The 23,928-nt window shown below is 35.8% G+C and overlaps 1 protein-coding gene across 3 annotated transcripts in view; it reads right to left on the reverse strand.

Annotated features, from left to right (window-relative positions):
• Fnbp1l (formin binding protein 1 like) overlaps window positions 1-23,928 on the reverse strand; it is a 139,394-nt gene that overhangs the window by 52,036 nt on the left and 63,430 nt on the right. For all 3 annotated transcript variants that reach the window (XM_023720270.1, XM_023720269.1, XM_023720271.1), the window contains exon 2: window positions 5,455-5,570. In XM_023720270.1, the coding sequence (XP_023576038.1) occupies window positions 5,455-5,570 (116 nt within the window). The remainder of the gene's footprint in view (window positions 1-5,454; window positions 5,571-23,928) is intronic.

Below are 23,928 nucleotides of genomic sequence, written 5' to 3' on the forward strand. Positions count from 1 at the left end.
GAAAAAAGCTCAAAGAACACCATCTGAGAGGAAAAGGGCAGAAGAAAGCTGCTAAATGGATGTTTATCTGCCTGCCCCCATGACCTGACAGGATAATCAAAGGATCTATAGACACATGACTAAGATAAGACCTCTATCTCCACTGTGTGGCAACTCATTAAATCAGGAAAACTCTCTAATTAAAGGTTTAAGAATGGCATAGTGGAATGTCCCCGAAATCCCAGGTGTGAGAAGCTGAAGTAGGAAAAAAGTTCAAAATCACCTTGGGCAACACTGTGAGACCTTGTCACCAAAAAAAAGGTTTTTTTTAAAGGCTGAGAATGTAGTTCAGTACAAAGGTGCTGGGATCAATCCCTAGTTATCGCCCCCACCCCACTATGAAAAAAAGACAAAACTCCCAACTGAGTTTAGGTGCCTCCAGAGGAACTGCTCATTTGCCATCATTGATCAAACTTTTTCCTCTAAGAAGAGAGACCCAATTCCCTTTTCTCCACTCACTCCCAAGCATTAAGTTATTCCTACACAGACAACTCTCATTTTCAGGACAATACACTATTGCTAGGAAACAGCATAGATGCCTTGAAAATAGAATGTGACTACTTGTAAATGTTATTTCTAAGGCTCTTTTCTATGACAAGACTGAAGAACACCAGGATAATTCAGGAACAGGACTGTTTGTTGCGTTGCTGATCCCATAGGTCAAATACCATGAGGTCATTCTAAGGAATCTCTGCCCAGAAATCTGTCCTCTAGCCCAGAATTTGGAGAAGATGCTACTGATCTAAGTCCTTATACTTTCCTGCCACTGTGGTCTTCATGACCATGTTTGATATCTATCAGAATAGGAAGAAATCTATGTAGTTACCAATATCTCCTGTTTTATCTGAATCAAAACAGGAGCAGACGCTACTATCAACGTTACATATACTTTTGAGCAAGGCAATCCTACGGCTGCCTTCATTTGGAATACAGTTAGGTTTGCACTATCATTCCTATCTTGTTTTATTCCTTTCTTCAATCCATTACCTGATATTTCTATTGTCAATCTTGCATCTTATACTTTTTAAGCATTTCGTAAGGTTTGTCTTCCAGACTGTAACAGTTTCAAGCCAAAGTAATCTTTATGCAAAACTTCCAACCTATATCTTTGAGAAGAGAAAATGGGTCCATCAGGTCATCACAGCAGTCTGTGAGATTTTTTACCCCTCTGGAAAACCACAGAGTCAATGTCCCAGACATTCATCCATGACCTCTTATGTTTAAGGAGGATAAAATGTCTTGGGAGGAAAATAAAAATACAGAGCAAAAAGGAGTTGGATTTCCTCCTCCAGGGTTTCCTGACTATAAGCTGCCTTCAAAACATTTACTTCCACCAATGCCAAGATTCAAGAGCTGATGACTCCTTCCTCAAACTTTCCTACCACCCTGGCATGTACAGCAGGCCTGAACTTGTCCAATAAATTATATGACTTGCCTAGGGTAGCAGCAGTGAGTACCTCTATAGCTCAGGCAAACCCAAACCACATGCACAGATCACTGTCTCAAGTGTGAGCCCCCGTGTCAAAAGCAAAGAAGTAGCAAGGCATGTACAAAAACCACATTAAGCCTGCCCATCTTTTTTTTTTTTTGTCTTTGAACTTTTTGATGAATATAAACTGTAATCCTTGCATCCCCAGGGAACAGTCTAGACACCCTAACTTTATGCACTGCCTCCCCTTGTGCTCAAGAATAATACCTGATAAAGCCTCATTTGGACATACCACTTGCCTCCTCATGATTTTTGTCTCAAATTTAGCAAAACAACCCTTGGGTAAGCTGGAAAACCAAAATGAGCTGGTTATATTTTAAAACAAACTAACTACTGTAGTTTGTCTTCTCCTGATTTCTATCCTAGACTGAACAAAAGAACCCCAAACTTATGAATACTTTGTGGCAGTCACTGCCAACCATCCAAAAAGGCCCTATGTTCAATTCACAGCGCCACAAGAAAAAAATTACTTCAGTTTATGTGGTTACAAACAAAAACAGAACCAAGGAATCTAAAATCATCATTTAGAATCAATCAATTCGATAGCATCAACTGCCTATAAACTATGCCTCCAAACATAATCAGATATGTTGTTTTCTAGTTATTCCCATCTTATATAGATTCCAAAAAATATCAAAACCAACAGCCTGAAGTTAAAGCAAATCCATCAAAATATAAGAACCAAAGAATAAACAATCTGAGACCAAAAAACCAAAATAATCTGAGCAATACCAAGAACTTATATTGAAAAACTTTAGTCTTACAATACATTTAAAATGTAAATATTTGATTAACATCCTAAATATAACTATTGTGTAGGAGAGAAACACTACACTAGGCAGCATATTTTTCATATGTATGAAATGAACTTCTGCAGTAGAAAAAATAGGGAGAATCAAAGGAATTTTACCTATTAAAGAAAGGGAAGTAAACAAGGCAAATCGCTTCCCTTCAAACAAAACATATTATAAACAGCAGCTGACAATCCAATCATTTACTAGGACTTCTTCCAAATGTAGGAAATCTCAATGTAGAGGGAAGAGAGGGACTGGCAGTGTTAAATTAAACATGTTTCCTCCCAACTCTTCCTTGTTCAAATATATCAACAAGGTCCAATAATCCTAACCTAACCTGGCCGAGAACCACAGCTACTGAGAGCCATTATTAGGATGGAAAGGTACCAAATTCCTTACATGTGCTAAAACAACAGCTCACTGATCTATAGCATCTATATACAATAGAATCTACTTTCTCGCTATAGTTAACTTTTCATAATTAATGAAAAATTAATTATGAAATTATTAGCCACCCTAACTTCAGTGAAGTGAGGTTCAATATCCTTTTTTGTAAGAGAAAACTAACGGATATTATCTCAGGACAGAGAAAAACAAGTCTGCTGTTTGATTCAATGAGTCCTATTACTCTAGCAAAATTATAACCAACAAGAAACAAGAGGCCTGAGTTTTCCTGGATAGTTAAATATTCCAGATTGTTAAAGCTTTAGCTTTAACAATTCATATAATTATGAATTCAAAATTTGCAATAGGATTCTCTTTTGAAGTATATCATCATTTTTGCTTAAGAACCAGTGTTTTAAATTATAAAAACATGCAAAATTATTAAAAAATACTTCAATAATTCAAAACGGCATGAAGTAAAAATTCCTTCTCTTACCTCCCCTCTTCTATTCTGCCAAGGGAAATTACTAATTGGGTGTATGCTTTTAAGATTACCTCAGAATACATACAAATTTTATACAGAATTGTATATATAATTTCAAAGCAATAGAGATATTACTGTACATCTAGTTCTGCAGCTTTCTTTTTATTGTGATGGACTGAATAGCCTTTTAAATACTGTAGTATACCTGTTTTTCAAACTACTTATACAATATTTTTTATCATTCTTTTAACAGGTACTTTTAATAGGAAATTGTTCCACTCTTCAATTAAATGTGGTGCATATCTCTTTGTGCACATGCTTTTCATCAGGACAGATCAGCAATGAAAATGCTAAATTAAAGGCACATATACATTTTTTTGAGAGACATTCATATGTCCTGCCTTCTTCAAAATATTTTTGAGGATCAGACTTATCCTTACCAATATTTATGTTTACTGTTATAATAAAATGATTTATACCCTTAGAGCCACAGAAGTAGTGAGCATTATTCACTTCTACAACAAATTTCATCTGTTTTTAAAATTGTTAAGGTTTTTCCTTATTTTCTCCACACTAACTGCCATCACTGCACTGTCAATAGCACATCTTCTGCTCACTTCTATCAGAAACCTAAAAGTAGAAAATCTTACTTGTTAAAATCAAAATTAAATTAAAAATACATGAGAGCAATATTTTATTGACAACATGCAAGTAAACTTTGTAAGTGCCATTTTAATCTCTCAAAGGTCCTTTATACTTTTAGATTCTCAAGGGATAAAATTCCCAGACAGTAATTTTTAGACAGATGAAATACTATTACTATTATTACTAATAGGTTCCCTATTCAGACCTTTATTTCATATGAAAATTACCTTATAAAAAAAGATTGTGATATTGGCATAATGTCACAGTAAATACAAACAGTATGACAGCATCAAAAAAATTATAAGTAATGTATTCATTATATTTGCTTTACCTACATCCAGTAAACTGGTTGCAAGAATAACTACACTGCGCATATATGACTCTCAAAATACCTCTGTAAAGTTACTATTTTAAATTTATTTGGAGTTATTCTTCGCCATTAACTATGAGTTATCCACTATCACGATCTCAGTAAACTGTTTAAAGTATGAATAACGGAGATCTTTGCTAGGCTTTCTGGAACAAGATAGACAAGCTTGAACTTTCTTCCACCTCCTCTACTCTCCTTCTCCTACCTGAAGCTGTAACAAGATTACCATTCTTCAGCATATAGAGGTACAAAGTCAAGAAATATAGAGTCAAAGCAGTAGAGAGGATGGTACTGAGTATAAATGAAACAAAGGAAAATAGAGCCAACAAATGGAGCTAATTTCTCCCTGAATAAAAACATGCCTGGATAGGCTGGGGATAAGGTTTAGTAGCATAGTGCCTGCCTGGCAAGGGCAAAATCCTGAGTTTGATTCCTGTTACCAAAAGAATGCCTGGACTTGGTAGTCATGGGTACCTGTTTACACTGGAATCTTTGTCCCTAAAGCCAGAACTCTATTTTCTTGTCTTAAAACTTCAAGCAATAATTTCATTAAGCTCCAGCAAAACTACTTGTCAAGTAAAATCTAATGATTTTTCTATTTGAATAAAATCTAAGATTAATTTTATCAGTTTTACTTTATTTTTTTAAAATATTTTTATTTATTTTTTAAAATTTTATTTTTTTGTGTGTGTGTGTGTGTGTGTGTGTGTGTGTGTCCAGCTCAGCCCACCAGGGGGCGGGGCTGGCTGGCATGGGTGCTGGGGAATTGAACCGCGGTCTCTGTGCTTTAGCTTAGCTTGTTCTAGGTAGGTGCTTTAGACCACTGAGCCATCTCACCAGCCCCAGTTTTACTTTAGAACACATTTAATTTTCAAATCTTAGAAGTGCTGAAAAATTATAAACACTTGAGAAATGTTTAACAATTTGTAGAGACTGGTAAACAATAGGGACATAGAATTGTATACAAGAGTCATACCCAAGTACTATTTTTTACTTGGCATTTTGTTCCCTAATTCTCTTATCTTTAAAATGTCTTTCTGCAAGGAAAGCTACTTGCTGTCTAGCTAGCAAACACTCTCTGTAGTACTAGTCATAGATTAGTACTTGATTGATTAAATCAATCATTAAAACAAACCAGTTACAATTTTCAATCTAAGTCAGATGAAAAATTTATAATTTAGCTTACGGAATACCATATTTAATATTAAACTGCTTAAATATAATTCCTATGAACTGAAAAATAACTTACCTCAATTGCTTTGCATAGTTCTGTTCAATTTCTATTCTCTCTTTAACAAATTTGGCGTATCTTTCCAAGAAGTCAATTCCCCATTGTGTATGCTTGTCTAAACTGTCGAACTGATCCTAGAAAAGGGAAGTAAAAAGGCATTGAAAAAGGCTGAAGTTTTAACCACAAATATTGTAACCAGCATCTGATAACTGTACAGAGAAGCAATAAAGTATAAAATGAAAAAGCTCTTCCCCAACCACCTTACCTTTCAAGACCAACAAATGGGTTCCTAAGCTAACATTATGCTACTTTATGGCTGAATGCCCTTACCCGCAGGGCTCCCTAGCTTCAACACTCTAACCTGGTCATTTTTTTTTTTTTTTAACTCACTCTTATTCTTCTTTTGATATTCAGTTTGGACAGAGTACTCCTCAAAAACTGATCCCAAACTCTCAAACTGAGATGAATAGTCTTTTTCTAGGTCCCAAAGGCACTCTAAAATTATAGTACTCTGTACTATCTTATCCTGCTGCCATCAAGAGACAAAAAATATATTATTTACCTCTGAACTCCCAATCCCTAAATACGAGGCTTGATATCACTGCAGGCAACCAATGAAGAATTGGTTAGCTGAACAAAATCAAATACGCCTGTATTCAAATTCTGAGATCTGTCATTTACAGAGTTCAACACTGAGCAAGTTAATCAAAGTTTTTTCTATCTTAGAGTGAGAGTCCCATCACTCACCTCGAAGGACTGTGATGATGTTATTAAAAGTGTTCTACAAGGGGCTGGTGAGACAGCTCAGTAAAGTGCCTGCTTAGGCAAGCTTAGGCAAGCGCAGGGCAGGGACTGTGGTTCGATCCCTGGCACCACATGAGCCAGCCACAAAAAAAAAGTGTTCTACAATGCACTAAGCACAATATTAATATACAATAGAGCCTCTACCACCTCGGTCATGCAAGACTTAAAATCCTCAAAAATAGGCCAAGTAGGGCTGGGGAAGATAGCTCAGCAAACCTGGCAAGGTCAAGGACCCAGGTTCAATCCCCACTACCACATGCCACGCCAGCCCCGGAACCAGGTGTGATGTGCCAGCCACACAACCGGACATGGTAGAGCACATCTGTAATGCCAGCACTGTTGAAGGCTGAGACAGGAGGATTACTATGAGTCTAAGCTACGTAGTGAGACCCTGTACCAAATGATAGATAGATAGATAGATAGACAGACAGACAGACCGACCAAAAAAAAAAAAAGGTCAGGCGTTGGTGGCACATACCTATAATCCCAGCCTCAGGAAGTTGAGGCAGGAGGATCACCACAAGTTTGAGGGCAGCCTGAGCTACATAGTGAATTCAAGGCCAGCCCAAACTATACAGCAAGAACCTCTCACAATTAAAACAAACAAACAAACAAACAAACAAACAAAAATCCTCAAAAATAGTTCCTTCTACCTAATGCCAGAGAAATTACCATTTCCCTTCAGGAAATTAGTCCAAACTGACTAATCACATATCAATAAAAGTCTAACAATGTTGAAGCATCATCCCTTTCTGTATTTCCAAGTTATTTTTAAATCACCTATGGTTTAGTAATATTGGTCTTTACACATGAAAAAAAAATCTCCTTTCCATTGTATCTCTTTTTCTATTCTAAATCATATTAAAAGTATATTACTAAAATCCAATTCCATCTTTTTTCATTATTTAGAGAATATGTTATTAGTTTCTGTAATCAAATCCATGTACATAAAACCTTCCATAAAGCCAATTCTATCTTAATAGCAAATATAATTCCACAGTTTATCATGGTTTGGTATTACTACTCTCTTCCAAGTAATTTTCTGATTATCAGCTTCAAAAGTATACTTGAATACAGCAAGAAAACATATTAGTCAATAAACTTTGGCTGCACAATATGCTATTATAAAGTAGAATTCTCTATAAAATGAAAAGCTCTCAAAAAAATAATTCTGAAAAGAACAATGAAGCTGAAACAATATTCCTTCATTTTTCCAAACTATTTGGAAGACTTTTTGTTCCTATTATCTTTTTCATCTAATTTTATATATGCTTTTTTATATTCTAGAAAAATTACAGTTTTTTAAATTATAAGCTCTTTCAAAAAAATCTGAATACCTCTATTATATGTATATTAATTATAATTTAAATGACAGGGCTATGAAATTATATAATTTTGAAATCCACAAAAACAGAAATTTAAAAGAGAAATTAAATAAAATGTAATTTTAATGGCTTGAGGTTTTTGTTCTTTACTTATATAGTAAGTAAAAACTTTACAGCTACAAGTTCTTTCTTTCTGCTTTTTTAAAATAAGGTCTTGCTATGTAGTCCAGGTCAGCCCATAACTTGCTCTGTAGCCCTGGCCAGCCTAGAACCTGTGATCCTCCTCCTCCTCAACCTCCAGAGCGCTGAGGTTGATTATAGGAATGTACCACCATGATCAGCTTGGGTTAAGATTTGAACTGAGTATTTTCACGAGCTACATTCCTAGCTGTTTTGTTTTTTGAGACAGGGTACATGAAGTTGCCCCAGCTGAGATCAACCTTACAATCTTCCTGCCTCAGCCTCCCAGAGTGCTTGGGATATAGGTTAGTGCCACCACTCCCTGTTGTAACAATATTGCTAATGGGCATGATGAATCAAGTATTTTTTTTCTTAATTTCTAAAATCTGGCATAATTTGTTAAGTAAAATTGAGGGAGGTGACTTGGCACTAAGCTCCAACTGACCAGATAAAAAAAGCAAAATGGAGTGACTCCCAGTAAATGTTACATAATCAAACCAAAATTTTAAGGAAGCAGATAGATCCAAAAACAAACAAGTTTTTCCTGAAACTAGAGATTCTTACTGAACTGAGTTGGTGTAACAAAGTCTCCTCTGCCTTCACCTGTATAAAACAGTAAACTAAAGTAACGTGATGTTAATTAACCAATCAGTACTTTGTTTCCTTCTTCCCACCTTATAAAGCCACTGTTCTGGTATTGCCCAGAGGGCACTCTCATTCTATTTTATACATAGAGGCTGCCTTGACTCACAAATCATGTAAAGGCTAATTAGATATATTGTATAAAATAAGTTTGTTATAATTTTATCTTTTGACACAATGCCAATGTAGTCTACAGATCTGGGTTGTAAACTGTGATGTTTAGTTTCTATTGGTCATCACAATTGAAGAAACAAGATATCTCATTAAAAAAATGGTCTCGATGAAAAAAATTCATTGTTAATCACATTCTATAAATTCACTTTTAGAATTCATTCTTCAGCCCCATTCACCAATATGCAAAAGCTTATATAATAACTTTCACTGAAATCTGTTTGTTGTTTTTATAAACCAGAAAATATTGCACTTTATGTGGTTAACAAATGGGTTTAACACCCATAACAAAACTATGATGGCTGATTTTATTACATGTCCATTTGGCTGAGCCACAGTGCCCAGGTATTTCTGTGGAAGTTTTTGTTGTAGTTTTTGTTTGTGTTTATCAACACAGCTTGAACCCAGTGCCTCTGCACTGACCTACATCCTTGGCCTTATTTTTTCCCCGAGACAGGATCTGGCTAAGTAGCTAAGTTATTTAAGCTGGGTTCAAACTTTCAATGCACATGCCTCAGTTTCCCAAAGTGCTAGGACTACAGGCAAGCATGACCACCACCAGCTTGTGGGGGGAAAAAAATTTCTTTTAAGATGAAGTTAACATTTAAGTAGGTTTACTTTGACTAGAGAATCCTTCAAAGATGTGGGTGGGCCTCATCCAATCAGTTGAAGCCTCCACAATCACATGAACCAGTTCATTAAAAGAAATCTAAGAGTATAGCTGTCACTTGAGCCTGGCTACCAGCTCCTGTATTGTGTGCAATGCACTGGCACTGCCCTCAGGGAAAGTGAAGAAAGGCTCTAGTGTCACCATTTGACACTTAGTGGCAAGAAATGGGAGGAGATAGCATAGGAAACACCCACATGGATAAGGCCCAGGAAATCAAACAACTACAGCATGCCATGCACACTTTGAGAAGCAGCAGGAGCAATAGCCTGAGAAAATAACAGGCAGGAACAGGCTCACCAATTTGCCCTAATTTTCAATGGGCCATGCTTAACAAACAGACTGATGATGGGATGGGATGAGTAGAGATGGAGATGATACAGAACTGTTCATGGAGGAAATTAGAGAAATTAGGAGAAAACTTGAGAATTCACACACTCTTAAGGAAGAATGCTCTACTCACCATATCACCATAATGAATTTTGTCTCACATCCTTTTACTATTTTCTGTGATATTAATAATGTAGTTGCCAATATTTTCCTTTTCCATCCAATTTGCTGACATGCCTTTACTGATCTGTTTGCTGTGAGCCTTATGTTATTCCCTGTGTAGAGCAGATCTTATGCTGCCAGCTAGTAATGGTGCACCTAACTCCACAAGGACCAGGGGTCCTGTTGCTCTGAACCGCATGTTACATACTTCTTCATGTGGCTGCTCCTTTACAACATCTATAATATCCTTTGTAATAATCCAATGACAGTAAATTTCCCTGAGTTCCATGAGCCACTATAGAAAATTACTGAATCTGAGGAGGAAGTTTTAGAAAACCTAGATTTGTAGCCAAATCATTCACAAGTACCAGAGGCCCAGGACTGGCATCTGAAGTGGTAGCAGCCTTGTGAAACGGAGCACTTAAACCTATGTGGTCTGTATTAAGTCAGATAGTGACACACATAATTGAAATAAACTGTAGGATATGTAGGCTGTGGCCAGAGAACTGGAGAACTGGTTAGTGTAGAAAAATAATGTATGGTATCAAAAGGAACATTTTTTTTTTCCTTTTAGCAATAATAAGTTAGCAGGTACCTGCTAACCAAACAAGAAGCAACCACTTCTTCACCATTTGGACTATCCTCCTATCTGGAAGCTTTCTGCTTATTTTATCTAGCCTCTCTTATCTATAGCTTGTACTTGTTCAACATAAACAACTTATACTTTCCTCCCTCAAATGTGCATTATAAAAATAATCTCAGCTATAGGGTCAGCAGACATTTTCCCAACTGCTATCTCGTGGTGCTGCTGTACAGCTGCAGAAACTTGTCCCTGGAGCTGGTCTTAAGTGATATCTTCAGCATTCAGTCTGAAATTTCAAGAACCTTCCAAATACTTGTGTTCACAGTAGCATGATTCACAGACAGCCAAAAGGCAAAAGCAACACTTATCCAACATCAGGAGAATGGTTAAACAAAATGTGGTTTATACATACAATAAAATTACTCTGCTTTAAAGAGGAATGAAATTCTGATACATGCTACGAAAACAAAAAGAAAAAACAAACTACAAATAAACCTTGAGGATATTATACTAAATAAAATAAGCTGTCACAAAAGGCTAAATACTGTATGATTCTACTTATGTGAGGTACCTAACAAAGTTAAATTCATACAGACAGAAAGTACAGTGGTGGTTATGGGGCTGAAAGGAGGAGAGACTAAGGACCTGTTTCATGGTACACAGTTTCAATTTGGAAAGACAAAGTAGTACAAGATAGATGGTAGTGGTGATGGCAAATCAATGTGAATGTAATCTGACTATACATTTAAAATGATACATTTTGGGGGCCTGGCCTTAGCTCAGTTGTTTAAGTGGCTGCTTCCACAAAGCTGTCAGCCTCAGGTTGCTGTAGTTCCATCCCCACAACACTCCAGCCAGCCAAACCACCCCTGAGGGCATTCAGAGAAAAAAAAAAAAAAAAAAAGATACATTTTATATAATCTGTATTTCATCACAACTTTTAAGAAGGACTTGCAAACATTTATTATTAAAATTTAGCAAAAGTTGGGATCACCTTGACTGGTTAGCACATGACTATAAAAATAAAAAATTAGGGCTGGCCAGATAGCTCAGTAGATTAAAGCACCTGCTTAGGCAGATGCAGGGACCAGGGTTTGATCCCTGGCATGCTGTTGCTAGCCCACCCCCAGGACACGCTGAGACTAGGCGTGGTAGTGCACACCTATAATCCCAGAGCCTGAGAGGGTGAAAACAGGAGGATCACTACGAGTCCGACCTGTGTAGTGAAACCCTGTAGACCCTGTACTAAAAAAAAAAAAAAAAAAAATTAAAATAAATAAATAAAAACAAAAAATTGCAGAGGCCATAGGTCTGGATACTTTTCAAACTTTTTGCTAATTGTGACTGTGAGATAATAAGAATCATATTACTTTTAGTATCACAAGGCACAAACACAGTAGGCTTTATTATTAACACCAACAGATCAGTGACCATATTTCAAATAATCCAAATAATTTCAGGAGGAAGGGTCACCTTCTGGTCCATACAATAACACAGCCATTGTAATTTGTAAAAAAGAAGCAAGAAAGATTTAGCCAGGTGTGATGACACACACTTGTAACCCCAGCACTCAGGAGAAGGGTGCAGGCAGAAAAATCACCAAACGTTTCAGGCCAGCCTGCACTACCTAAGGAGTTCAAGGCCAGCCTGACTACCTAGTGAGACCTTGTCTCCAAAATAAAAACAAAAAATCTCTCTTGGGGGGCTGACCAGATAGCTCAGTAGACTAAAGCACCTGCCTAGGCAGATGCAGGGACCTGAGTTCAATCCCCAGTGTGCTGTGCTGGCCGATTCAGACCAGGCATTGTGGTGCGCACCTGTAATCTCAGTAGTGGTTGGGAAGTTGAAAACAGGAGGATCATTATGAGTCTGATCTGTATAGTGAGCCCCTTTAGACCCTGTACTAAAATACAAAAATAAATAAATAAATAAATAAATAAAAATAAGTTTAAAAATCTCCCTTGAGCATATTAAGTTGACAACCATAAATCTGGCCATTTCTCATTGTTTGCCTCTAATCACATTATATTATGTATTATATTCAATCCATGATTTCTTCAAAGAACAATCTAAAACATCAGTGTCAATTTCTATTTTAAATATAATTTTAAAAGTGCCTTGTTTCATTTTTCCTAATAATATATAAACAAAGGTTCTAGGCTTTCTTTTTACCTTAGGGGATCATCTGGTGTGCTCCTTTTTGAAGTCCCCATATACAAATTATAATTTTCTATTTGTTTATTACCTCCAGAATTAAACTAAGAATATATTACCCCAAATTTACAGTCTTTTTCATCTAATTATGTTCTTTCGTGATTCCAACAGAATTAAAGCATCTGAAGGATTTCTGATGATTTAGAAGGATATCTGATACCTACAACGTCAGGTACATTTTTAAAAATTAAATATTATTGGTATTTTCTCCAATACTCAAAAGTTATTCATGCTATAATTCCACTAGATAAACCTGGGCCTATATTGTATTTATGTATTAATATTCCAAAAAGTGTGTTAGACTAAGTTGCTTACCTTTTTTTAAATCTTCAAATAATCAGAATTTTAGAAAATGCTGCTAAATTTCACTTTTCAGTTATTAAAGATTAAGTTACAAAGCTATAAGCCTCTTTGGGTACAATTCCTTTTAAGGTTTTAAATTTACTTTTCATTGACAGAAACTGTTCATATGGAAGCAACTATTAATTGTTAATTGAAAATATTCAAGACTATCACTGGCTATGTAAGTAGAGAATGCTACAAAAGCATAATTAAATTAAGTATATATAACTAAGGTTAAGGCTTTTATAATTTGTCCCAAGTAACAGCCAATTTTAAAAATTAGCAGCATTTTAAATGACATTATAAAAGTAAACCATACATTCAAGTCTGTGTAAGTCAAATAAGGTCACTACATTGTCAGCCATGGAATGGAGAAAGGGAAAAACATCAAACTAAAAGGAAAAAGTACTTCTATACATCAACTGTTAAAACAGAAAAGATGGGCCAGGGATATAGTTCAGAGGCACAATGCCAGACTGGCAAGCACAAAGTCATGACTTCAAACTCATGGGGGAACAAGCACTCTACTAATGAACTATATCCCCAGCCCCAAGTAGTCCTTTTTAATTTTGAAAACTACTTAAAAGTTATTTTATCTTTTTTTACTTGGGAATATATGGAAGACATTCTAAATTCAAGGTGGCATCAGCACCAACTTTAATGACCACAATATGCAACATACTCAAATGAATGGTATGTTGCTCTAGTGATTTAGGTAATAAATATGACAACAATCTTGTTTTACTTATATAATATCTCTACTGTAAATTTTGAACAACTATGTATCTGAAAATGTTACACGTTTTTTAGAAAGTCACTAATATTCAATTCTTCTAATTACATTGCTACAGCCCTGCATCCAAATGAAGTTCCAATAAAGTACTTCTCGTAAAGCACCAAGAGACACCAAACATTTAAAGAAGACTTTCCTCACTAAAAGGCAGAATAAGGACTTTGCTGTCCTAGTTTCAGCTTGCTCTATGGCTCTGATTTTCTGCCAGTTTCTCCAGCCCTTCTGAATACCAAACTACTGCCAAAAAACATGTTCAAAGATCTAACACAACTGACTTTTTCTCCCTTTTTTTAACTCAAATGGACTACAGAATTTTCTTTTTGTAAAATCTCAAGAAGCTAAGAAACCAATTCTAATTCAGGGTCAACCAACAACACCTACTCCTAAAGTAAGTATGCTGAAGAGTATCATACAGCGCTTCTAGAAAATCAATGTAATCGATTTCTTTGGTTTTCTCAATTTCTTAAAAGACAGACTGACTATGTGGGAAATTAACCTGCTATTTTTTAATTTAATATTTTAACTAAATTTTAAGTTAAACTCATAATGACTTCAAAATTTATCTAAATGATCCCTACCACAATTTTTTTAACACTTTGAATTTTCTAAAACCTTTACTTTCATTCTTCCTCAGCAACTCACTCCCATGGCCATCACCACTGTCATTAGCAGTAACTGCAAAACACCATTCCCGCCCCTACTCCTATACAGTAATTCAACAAACTTGTTCTCAGGAGGCTCCCACTATCTAGCTATTATGATTAATGCTGCTATGTCTGGGAACGTGTGTATACATCTGTTTAAGACCCTATTTTAAAGTGAGAATGTAGGACTCACATAATTCTATGCTTAATTATTTTAGGAATTGCAAAAGATGTTTCTAGAGTTTTTCACAGCAGCTGCAACAATGACAGTGAACAAGGGTTCCATTTGTACCACATCCTTGACAACACTTTGTATTTTCTGTTGTTTTTCTAATAACCATATTAGGTGATACTTCAAGGTATTTCTGAGTTGCATGTCCCTAATAATAATATAGTGATAATGAACATATTTTCATGTGCCTACAGGTTAGGTAATCTGTCCATTTTTAAATAAACTAAGATTTTGAAGTTCTGGGGTTTTTTTTTAGCTTTTATGTATTCACTCACTATTCATTTTGAATAAATTCCTGCATTCAATTTTAAGGTAAAAGTCTAATTTCAATCTTTCCCACGAAGAAATCCAATTTTCCCAACTGAAAATTTTCATTGCTAAATAGACTATCCTTTTCTTACACTGAATGGTCTTGGCACACTTGTCAAAAATCACTGCATCATATATACAAGGGTTTGTTTACTCTGGGTACTCTATATTTCTGTCTTTGGGCCAACACCACACTCAAGTTTTGAAATGAGAAAGTGTAAAATCCCCAATTTTATTCTTTGTTTTATAAGATTTGTTTGTTTCCTCAGGAACCTCCCTATAATTTCTGGATGGATTTCCTATTTCTGCAAAAAATATCAATGAGATTCTGCTAGCAATTACCCTGAATCTGTAAATCACTTTGGATATAATTAACCTCTTAAGTCTTCTAACCCATAAACATGAATGTCTTCAAATTTAGTTGTGTCTTTAACTTACCCCAGCTGTCTTTCAGTGTGTAAGTATTTGACTTTTGTTAATCTTCATCCAAAATATTTTTATTCTATTTTTAAGCATACTGTTTTCTTACTTTTCCTTGTAGATCATTCTTTGTTCATGTACAGAAATGCAACTGATTTTTGTGCACTGGGTTTGTTGTTGTTTGTTTGGTTTATTTTTACTCTCCAAGAATGCTGAGTTTACTTACTGTAAAAGTTCTTTAGGAAACATTTAAGGTTTCCTACATACAAGAATATGATATGTGTAACAAATAATTTTACTTCTTAGTGTTCAAAGAATGCCTGTTTTTGTTTTTGTTTTCTTGGCCAAAACTGCGGTGTAACTCCCAACATTATATCAAATAAAAGTGAGAAAAGTGGGTATCCTTGTCTTATTCCTGTTTTTAATGGAGAAACTCATTCTTTTACCACTCAGTGTAATGCTAGTTCTGAAGAAATAAATTTTCAACTCAATCCTAAAGAACAGGTAGGATAAAAAGCTAGACAAAAGCAACCAAGAAGGAAGAACTATATAAATAAGAAGAAGAATACAGAATTTTTCAATACTAATTTTCAAATCAGCCCCGATAAAACAGAAAAATAGCCCATACTTCTCATCTCATTACCAACAGAAGTAACTCTCCCAGAATAGATTGTTTTCTAAACTCTATCCTTACTAATCAAATGGTTATAATACAAAGGATATAAAAATCCTGTATGTTCTGCAATTCTACTAAAAATGACTACAAACTAGTGATAAAAACCTCCTGGGATGTACAATATGATCTCTTCATTCTGTTAGCAAATGCCGTTCCATGTTCAATGTAACAACTCTTAAAACAGTAACCATCTTTTTTTTCTTTTTTTGCAGAACCAGGGATTGAACTCAAGTCCTTGCACTTGCCAGGGAAGCACTTATTCCACTGAGCCATCTCCCAGCCCCATTAACCATCTTTTTAGACACACACACACCAAAAAAAAAAATAAATAAATAAATAAATAAATAAATAAAAATCTAGTTTATTGTTTATAATTAAGTATAAAAAACAAGTTGATAGGGTTTGTGGATAAACCAAACTTGATAGTTCCTTTTTGGTAATGAATACTGAAACCAGGGGCTCTGCACTGAGCTACATGCCCATTCCCAATGCTTTACTAATGTATTTCTGTTGGGGTTTTTAAGGCAGGGTCTTGCTGTGTAATACAGGCTGGGCTTGCACTCACTAGGTAGTCCAGGCTGGACTTGAACGTGTATCAACCCTCCTGTCTTTGTGCTACAATTACTGCACCACCACACAGGGCTACAATTACAAACTGTTTTACACGGAATCCTTGTAAACTCTGCAATTAATTAGGCCCAAAATAAATTTACCTGTTATCAGAACATATCTGCTGTATGAAACTCCTGTATTGTCTACATCTTTATCTGATTCTGTAACTTCCAAAAATCCCACCGCATCTACACTGATAATCCATTCATCTTCCCACTTGACTCTCATTTTGCAGTTGTTTGTACTGACTTTCCTTTCTGTTCTATATTATCCTACTATTCAGCTCTACTGTGATTCTTGAGGAGTCATGGGGAAATCCAGGACTACAGTTTAGGATTAACTACTATAAATCCAGTTTTTTATGTTGTACTCTTCAGCCCTTATTTAGATGTTCCAGTCATCTACTTTTACATTGTCCTTGCTACCTATCACCCTTCAACCAAACATCTCCTGCCACTGGTTCCTTTGCCATAACATAAATTAGCAACACAGTACAGCAATCTCCTTTATTCAAGTAATACAATGCAAAAGCCCCAGTAGATGCCTGAAACAATGCATAGTATCAAACCCTATATATGCTCTCATACACAGAGAGAGACAGAGAGAAAGAGAGAGACAGAGAGAGAGAGACAGACAGACAGACAGAGACATAGAGTACACAAAAAGTATATACTGCATTGCTGGCCCTTTGGGTAAAAATTAAAAATGCATGTGTGACCGAGGTTACCCAAGCAGCAGTTTGGCCTGCTAATAAATGTCTGGAATCAAGCTTGGCACATCTATAATCCCAAAACTCAGGAGGCTGAGGCACAAGGCTCAATCCAAGTTCAAGAACCTGGGCTACAAAGTGAGCTCAAGGCCAGCCTGCACTGCATGCATAGTGAGACTGTCTCAAAAAGACCAAAAATAAATAAATAAATAAATAAATATTTAAAAAATAATAAGTAAATAAATAAATGTCTGGAAGGTAACAGTCACTACTTTAAGCATCTCTTACAATTGTAAAGGTCAAATGAACATGTAATAATCCCATGTTGTCTCAGTAAACTTAGTATTAAAATATTTATATAAGCTTTTCTTTTCCTAACATGTGTATATTTTTTGCACTTGCTACCTCTATATGCATGTGTGCACATACAAGACAAAGCAACAACAAAATAAAACAATTATGTTGTACTAAATGTTTTTGGGGGGTTTTTTTGTTTGTTTGTTTTTCTTTTTCTTTTTTTTTTTTTTTTTTTTTTTTTTTGCGGAACCAGGGATTGAAAATTGTACTCAATGTTATGTGAATATAATCTTTTTCTCTCACCCACACATAAAAAATATCTTACCATACTAATGAGTTCAGCAATCTCAGAAGATGGTGTTTTTTCTTTCTGAGCTTAACAGCTCCGAACTTTCCCATTTTCTCTTAAATGAAGTATTTTACAGCTTCTGTTTGGCATATTTGAATTATCAGCATCACTACTATTGTGTTTTACCCAAACAGAGGCATGACACTACAGAAATAAGACAACCTAATAATCAAGCAATGGGTGGTAGCGTGTACAATGTGGATGGACATGCTAGAAAAAGTAACGTCTCTACCCTGGCAGAACAGAGCATGACGGCAAAAGAATTCACACTCAGCATGGCACATAACTTCAAATTTATGAACTAAATTTCTAAAATGTCTCATTCAGTATTTTTAGACCACAGGTAACTGAAACCACAGATTAAAAGATGGCTGTATCATCCCACGAAGCTGCTATTTAACCAGACAGTATAATTATCAAAAAAGAGAATGAAGAACAGAACTAGCTTTTATGTATAAATTTTCATATTTTTAACGTATGTGAAAATTCTCTAGAACAGTACTATGCATCCTCTGATTTGACTCTTGCCCATTGGACTTATTTTTCTTTTTACTCTAGTCTGCCTTTCTCTTCTCCCTGTTTGAGACTCTTCATCTATTTTGTCAGTATAAAGGACATATGAGGGCTAGTGATATAGCTTAGCAGCATGGTGCCTGCCTGGCAAGTGCAAAGTCCTGAGTTCGAGACCACTGAAGTCAAAAAAAGAAAAAAGAAAAGAAGTTTAATCAGAGGCCTCTGTATCTAAGAAAAACTTCAAAGATCAGCTTATTTACAGATGTAGAAACTGACGCCCAGAGATTAAATTATTTGCCCAAGGCAACAGAGCTAAGTAATAGAGCCAAATCAAAGATCTAGAAGTTTTAATTAGTTTTTCCTGTCTTGTTGCTTCAACTCAGTTCACTTAGCTAAGTAAATATTCTTACACTGTATTTATTATTCAGAAAGCAAGTGGGCTTCCTGGGTCTAATCTAATCTGAAAGAAAACTTACTTGTTAGTATATTCATGGGAATAAATCCAAGGAGTGACCTCATACTATTCTACCACATAATTACAGTTAAGTGTTGAGATAATTTAGTCCTATCTATATATGCTTTATCATATTTTTGAAAGAAACAGAGCTAACTCGGAATTTTAGGGCTTATTTTCATAAGTAGTATTGGAAAATCTTAATATTTAGACTTAAAGAATTATGGATGTATAAATTTTACATCCCAAAAAATATTTGTTAATCTAATCAGAAGTCTCCATACTGTAAAAGTGAGAATATGTGTTTATGCATGATTTAGCTGTTGTTCATATTTATATGATTTATTGTGATAGCAATATTGATGGGAAGCATCATGTAAATGAATTCTCTTGCATATTAACACAAACTAGGCACTCTTAATATAACATCTTGAATTTAAATAGCCACTTTTTGTCCTTTACATATGATTCTATATATAGCAATTCTTTTTTTTCAGCCTCAAAACCATCTTGAAATCTGGTAGGATAGTTGTTTCTAATTTGCATTTCAATATACTATTACTATGCATACTACCTTCAAGAAAATATGTTAAATTAAAAGTTTGCTCTACATAGAGAAAAACTAGGCTTATTTGATTATAAAGGAATATCTACAACAAAAGAGGATAAATTTCAATGCTGTTTTCTCATCTTTTGTTTTGCAGAGCAAGGGATTAAAAACAGGGTCTACTGCACACTAGAGAAGTGCTCTACCACAGAGCTATCTCCCTGCCCACGGGGAGTTTCAACTGCTTATTCCTTATCCGTTATGTGTTTCTTCACAGAATTTACAAGATGGTTTCTGTGGCAAAAAAAGGAAAGACAAATCACATCATGCATCAGAGGAAATAATCACGATTATGAACTGTTTTCACCATTCTACCCAAACTATTATTTGCTCCTACATTAATTCGATTAGAAATACAACTGGAAACTTTATTAGGCAAAAAGTTGCTCAAAGATTTAATAAGCTGCTTCTTTAAATCAGGAGGTTTTAGAATTAAAAGACCCTGAAAGACTCAACTTGTAAGGCCTATATAGTTATCCTATATCTGAAAATATCTCCCACTTAACCTTAACCAAGAGCCCTATAAAATTGGTGGTACTATCCTTTTTCAGGCAAGGGAATGAAGTCTCAGAAGTTAAAATAATTTATGAAGGTTACAAACTTGAAAATGTTGCTACTTGATAAAGAAAAAAAAAAAAAAAGACAAAAGCATTGTCAATGTGTCAAAGGTTCAGAATCAGGCTGCTACTGCTATGTGGATATTGCAAGTAGCTACCATACTAGAGGTTTACTCATTTCTCTTTGGAAAACTGTTTCAAAGTTCAGTAAAAAAATAAACTGACTACCTGTTCTGCTTGATAGAGAGTGGAGCAGATAAAGATTTAGAACAGTTACAAATTTTGCTTTGCTTTGGTTTTGGGGTGACAAGGCCTCACAAGCAATCTAGCCTGGCCTGAAATATTGTGTAGCCCAGGTTGGCCTTGAAATCAGAATGATACTCCTCCCTTGTCCTCCTGAGTGCTGAGATTAAATATGTCCACCACTACATTGGGAACATTTTGCTTTAAATTTCAATGGGTGTCTTTAAAAAGTAAATCTTATTTGAATAAAGCAATTAATTGGAAAGATTCTCACCCTGACTAACTATATATACTGACACCTATGAACTAAGCAACTGCACTGAAGATGGCAATTTGTAATAGTAGGTTCATGCCTGGAGTGCCTGTCATTCTGATCTTCTGAATATGGGCTGCTTGTCATGACATGTCAGTTGCTGCTGTGCTGTCTCTCCGGTAGATGATTGTTCAAAAAGAAGGGGGTGGTGAATGAAGTCAGGAGACAAAAAAAGGGATGTTGTGGGACTGTCCTGCTTCAAGGTTGTATATGGTTAGATTTTTGGACTTACATGTAAACATAAGAATTATATAATTCTTTATGGCTATTTTTAAAATGAATTCTAATTTTTAAATGTTTTTTCATCATATTCTGTAGGGACTTAAAGTTAAACATATCAACACTTAATGAAAAATACCTGTTCCATGTTATGCCTAAGATGTTTAATATTCAGACAGATAGTTAGGTTAAGCTTAACAGCCTAGGTTGTATGGTAATAACAATAAGATTCTCTTCTGGAGGGTTAACAATCTAAGTTTGCAGACCAAAGTTAGAGAAAAAGGAAGGCCACAAGGCAAGCCAACATTTTGGCCCTAGTCTTCCAAGGTCACTTAGGACTCAGGACATATGAGAACTTGTACTGTAATGTCATGTAACTCAGTAGTGTCCCAAATTTTCTGATCAAGGAGATTATGGGACCAAAGAGGAAAGAGTCACATGAAGAGAAAACATTCTCTCAGGCTTTCACAGAGAGCACATTGGCCAAGCAATGGCCGTGACTCATCCACATGGCTGACACTGACAAAGGATCTACAATCTGAGGTACAGGATCTCAGGAGAAATCCTGAGGGGATTTCACTGACCTTATCAGATCCAAAAGCTACAACTCTTGCTGCATAGGTCTTGCTTTATCTTGGTCTTAACCAACCAGCAGAAAAGTATAAAAACGAAGTATAAGAAGTAAAGCCATGGTGTAATGTTGAGCTGTAGGGAACTCAGGTCAACAATTTCTGACACTGCCAGTGAAGCGGAAGACCCAATACTACGTTGGATTACTGAACTCTTTTAGAATATTTTGCTGAGTTAACACACCTATAACATTCAAATAGCGGAACTTAACAAAAAAAGGGGAAAAGATGAATGTCCATTTTGTATCTGTGTATTCAAAATCGTTAGAATAGTTACATTCTGTTAATGAATAGAAGGATTTTTTCTAATAGTGTTTGTAAACAGGATATCATGTCCACATCTTGTATAGCAATTAACCACTAGGAAGAATGTATGCAATGTGTTAATTATTGAAACTGTCCTACCAATTTGGTTTGAAATTGTCTCATTGCTATTTCTCAATAAAATTATGGGGAAAAAAAGTAAATCTTAATATGTCTGAATCATCAAATATATTACGCATCAATGTGATTTTATGAATTAATGAAAATCTAATTAAAAATTAAATTCCCAATAAGGAGAAATAGTATTCCTAGAATTCTGAGATATAGCCACATAAGTCTCAAGACTTACAGCAATTTATTCTTTTGTTTTGTTTTTTGAAATAAGGTCTCATTATGTAGTTCAGGGTGGCCTTGAACTCACTATGTAACCCAGATCATCCTCAAACTCACATCAATCTTCCTGCCTCACACTCCCAAATGCTGGGATTACAGGCAAGTACCACCACACACCCAGTCTACTCCTTGCAATTTCTGAATGGCAAATTTGGTGCAACATTTGTATCCACTAGACTTTCAATACACTGACTTCCATTAACTGCTAAAAATAAAAACTGAAGGAAGGAATATCTAAATCTCAGCTGGGGCTTAAGAACCCAAATATACTGTACTTCTGTTAGTCTTGATAATAGTTAAGCCTACTCAACTTAATTAAAACTGATCAATGAGTGTTAAGCCACCAGAGGTGACAGCACATGCATAGTGCTGAGGTTATCTAGGCCAGTGGTGAATCTATGGCCATAGTGGCGCAGGAAAATGTTTGATTACTGAAAGCTTTTGGTTCACTATCATGGATCTATGATATAAAAAAGGAGGAGTAGCTAGCCAAGTAAAACTGGGGGAACTGGCCCTTGGAAAAACTGCCTATCTCTGTAAATGACTGGGAAGTTAAGTAATCCAAAGCAAGAAGTTCCTGGACTCAGAATTTCATAGACCAGTACAATGCCAAATCAGATTTTTTTTGTTTCTGTATTTTAGGGAAGGGTCTACAGGATGTTCAGGGTCTCACTATTAGATCAGACTAGTGATCCGTCTGTTTACAGCCTCCCAAGAGCTGGGATAACCGCCACAGGCCACCACGCCCAGTCTCAATCACTGTCTCAGTGTGCCCCTGGGGCGGGGCCAGCACAGCAAGCCCAAGGATGGAAACCCAGGCCCCTGCGCCTGCATGCAGCCATTTTAACCCACTAGTCTATTTGGTCAGCCCTCAAATCAGATTTCAAACAATCTGATTGTCAATCTTGCTTTTATTCTTATTTTTTTCTTTTAAAAATTCCTGTCTCCACTTACCGTCATTTTGTAAAAGAAACAATTTAATACAACCTATCCCCCATAGATATAATCTCAGAATAAGGAAGTATCAGCACCTGCTTAGCCAAGCTCAGGGACCAGGCAGTGCCTGAGCCAGGCAACCAAGTCCAGGCATGGTGGCCCACACCTGTAATCCCAGTGCTGGGGAGGCTGAAAACAGGAGGATCACTATAAGTCCAAGCTGCATTGTGAGACCCTGTACCAAATACATAAATTTAAAATTTAAAAAAAAAAAAAAAATCACCATAAAATGGAGAGGATTAAAGAGAAAGGGATTTAAAAAAAGATGTGTTGGGCTAGCCATATAGCTCAGCAGACTAAAGCACCTGCTTAGGCAGGCACGGGGAACTGGTGTTCAAAGCCCCATGTGCCATGCAGGTCCTGTCCCCCAGAGTGTGCTGAGACAGGAATGAAATGGCATGGTGGTGCACACCTGTGAAATCCCAGCTCTTGGGAGGCTGAAAACAGGAGGATCACTACTACAAGTCCAATCTGTGTAGTGAGACCCTGTAGATCCTGCATTAAATATTTTTTAAAAAGGTGTACCAAGTTCCCATGATGAATGACATTATGTAATACAAACATATACTAATAAAAATATGCAAAAAAATTTACCATATAGTACTTATTTTTCCTCAATGTGTAGAATGCTGGTGTAACAACTATTGTGGGATCAGTGTTCGAGAATCAACAGCTTGAAGCATATCATCAAAAGTAAAGATTTTCAAACATGAGCTTTAGATAAGAAGCACTAGTCAGCTTTAAAAGTAGTAAATCCTCGGCCTCATCCTAGAACTACTAAATGAATCTTGGGGGTTAGGTGCCCAGTTTTGGATGTACAGTTAGGTTCAGAGACATCGATCC

This window comes from Octodon degus, unplaced genomic scaffold (genome assembly GCF_000260255.1).
Source record: "Octodon degus isolate 3935 unplaced genomic scaffold, OctDeg1.0 scaffold00074, whole genome shotgun sequence".
NCBI classification, from domain to species: Eukaryota; Metazoa; Chordata; class Mammalia; order Rodentia; family Octodontidae; genus Octodon; species Octodon degus.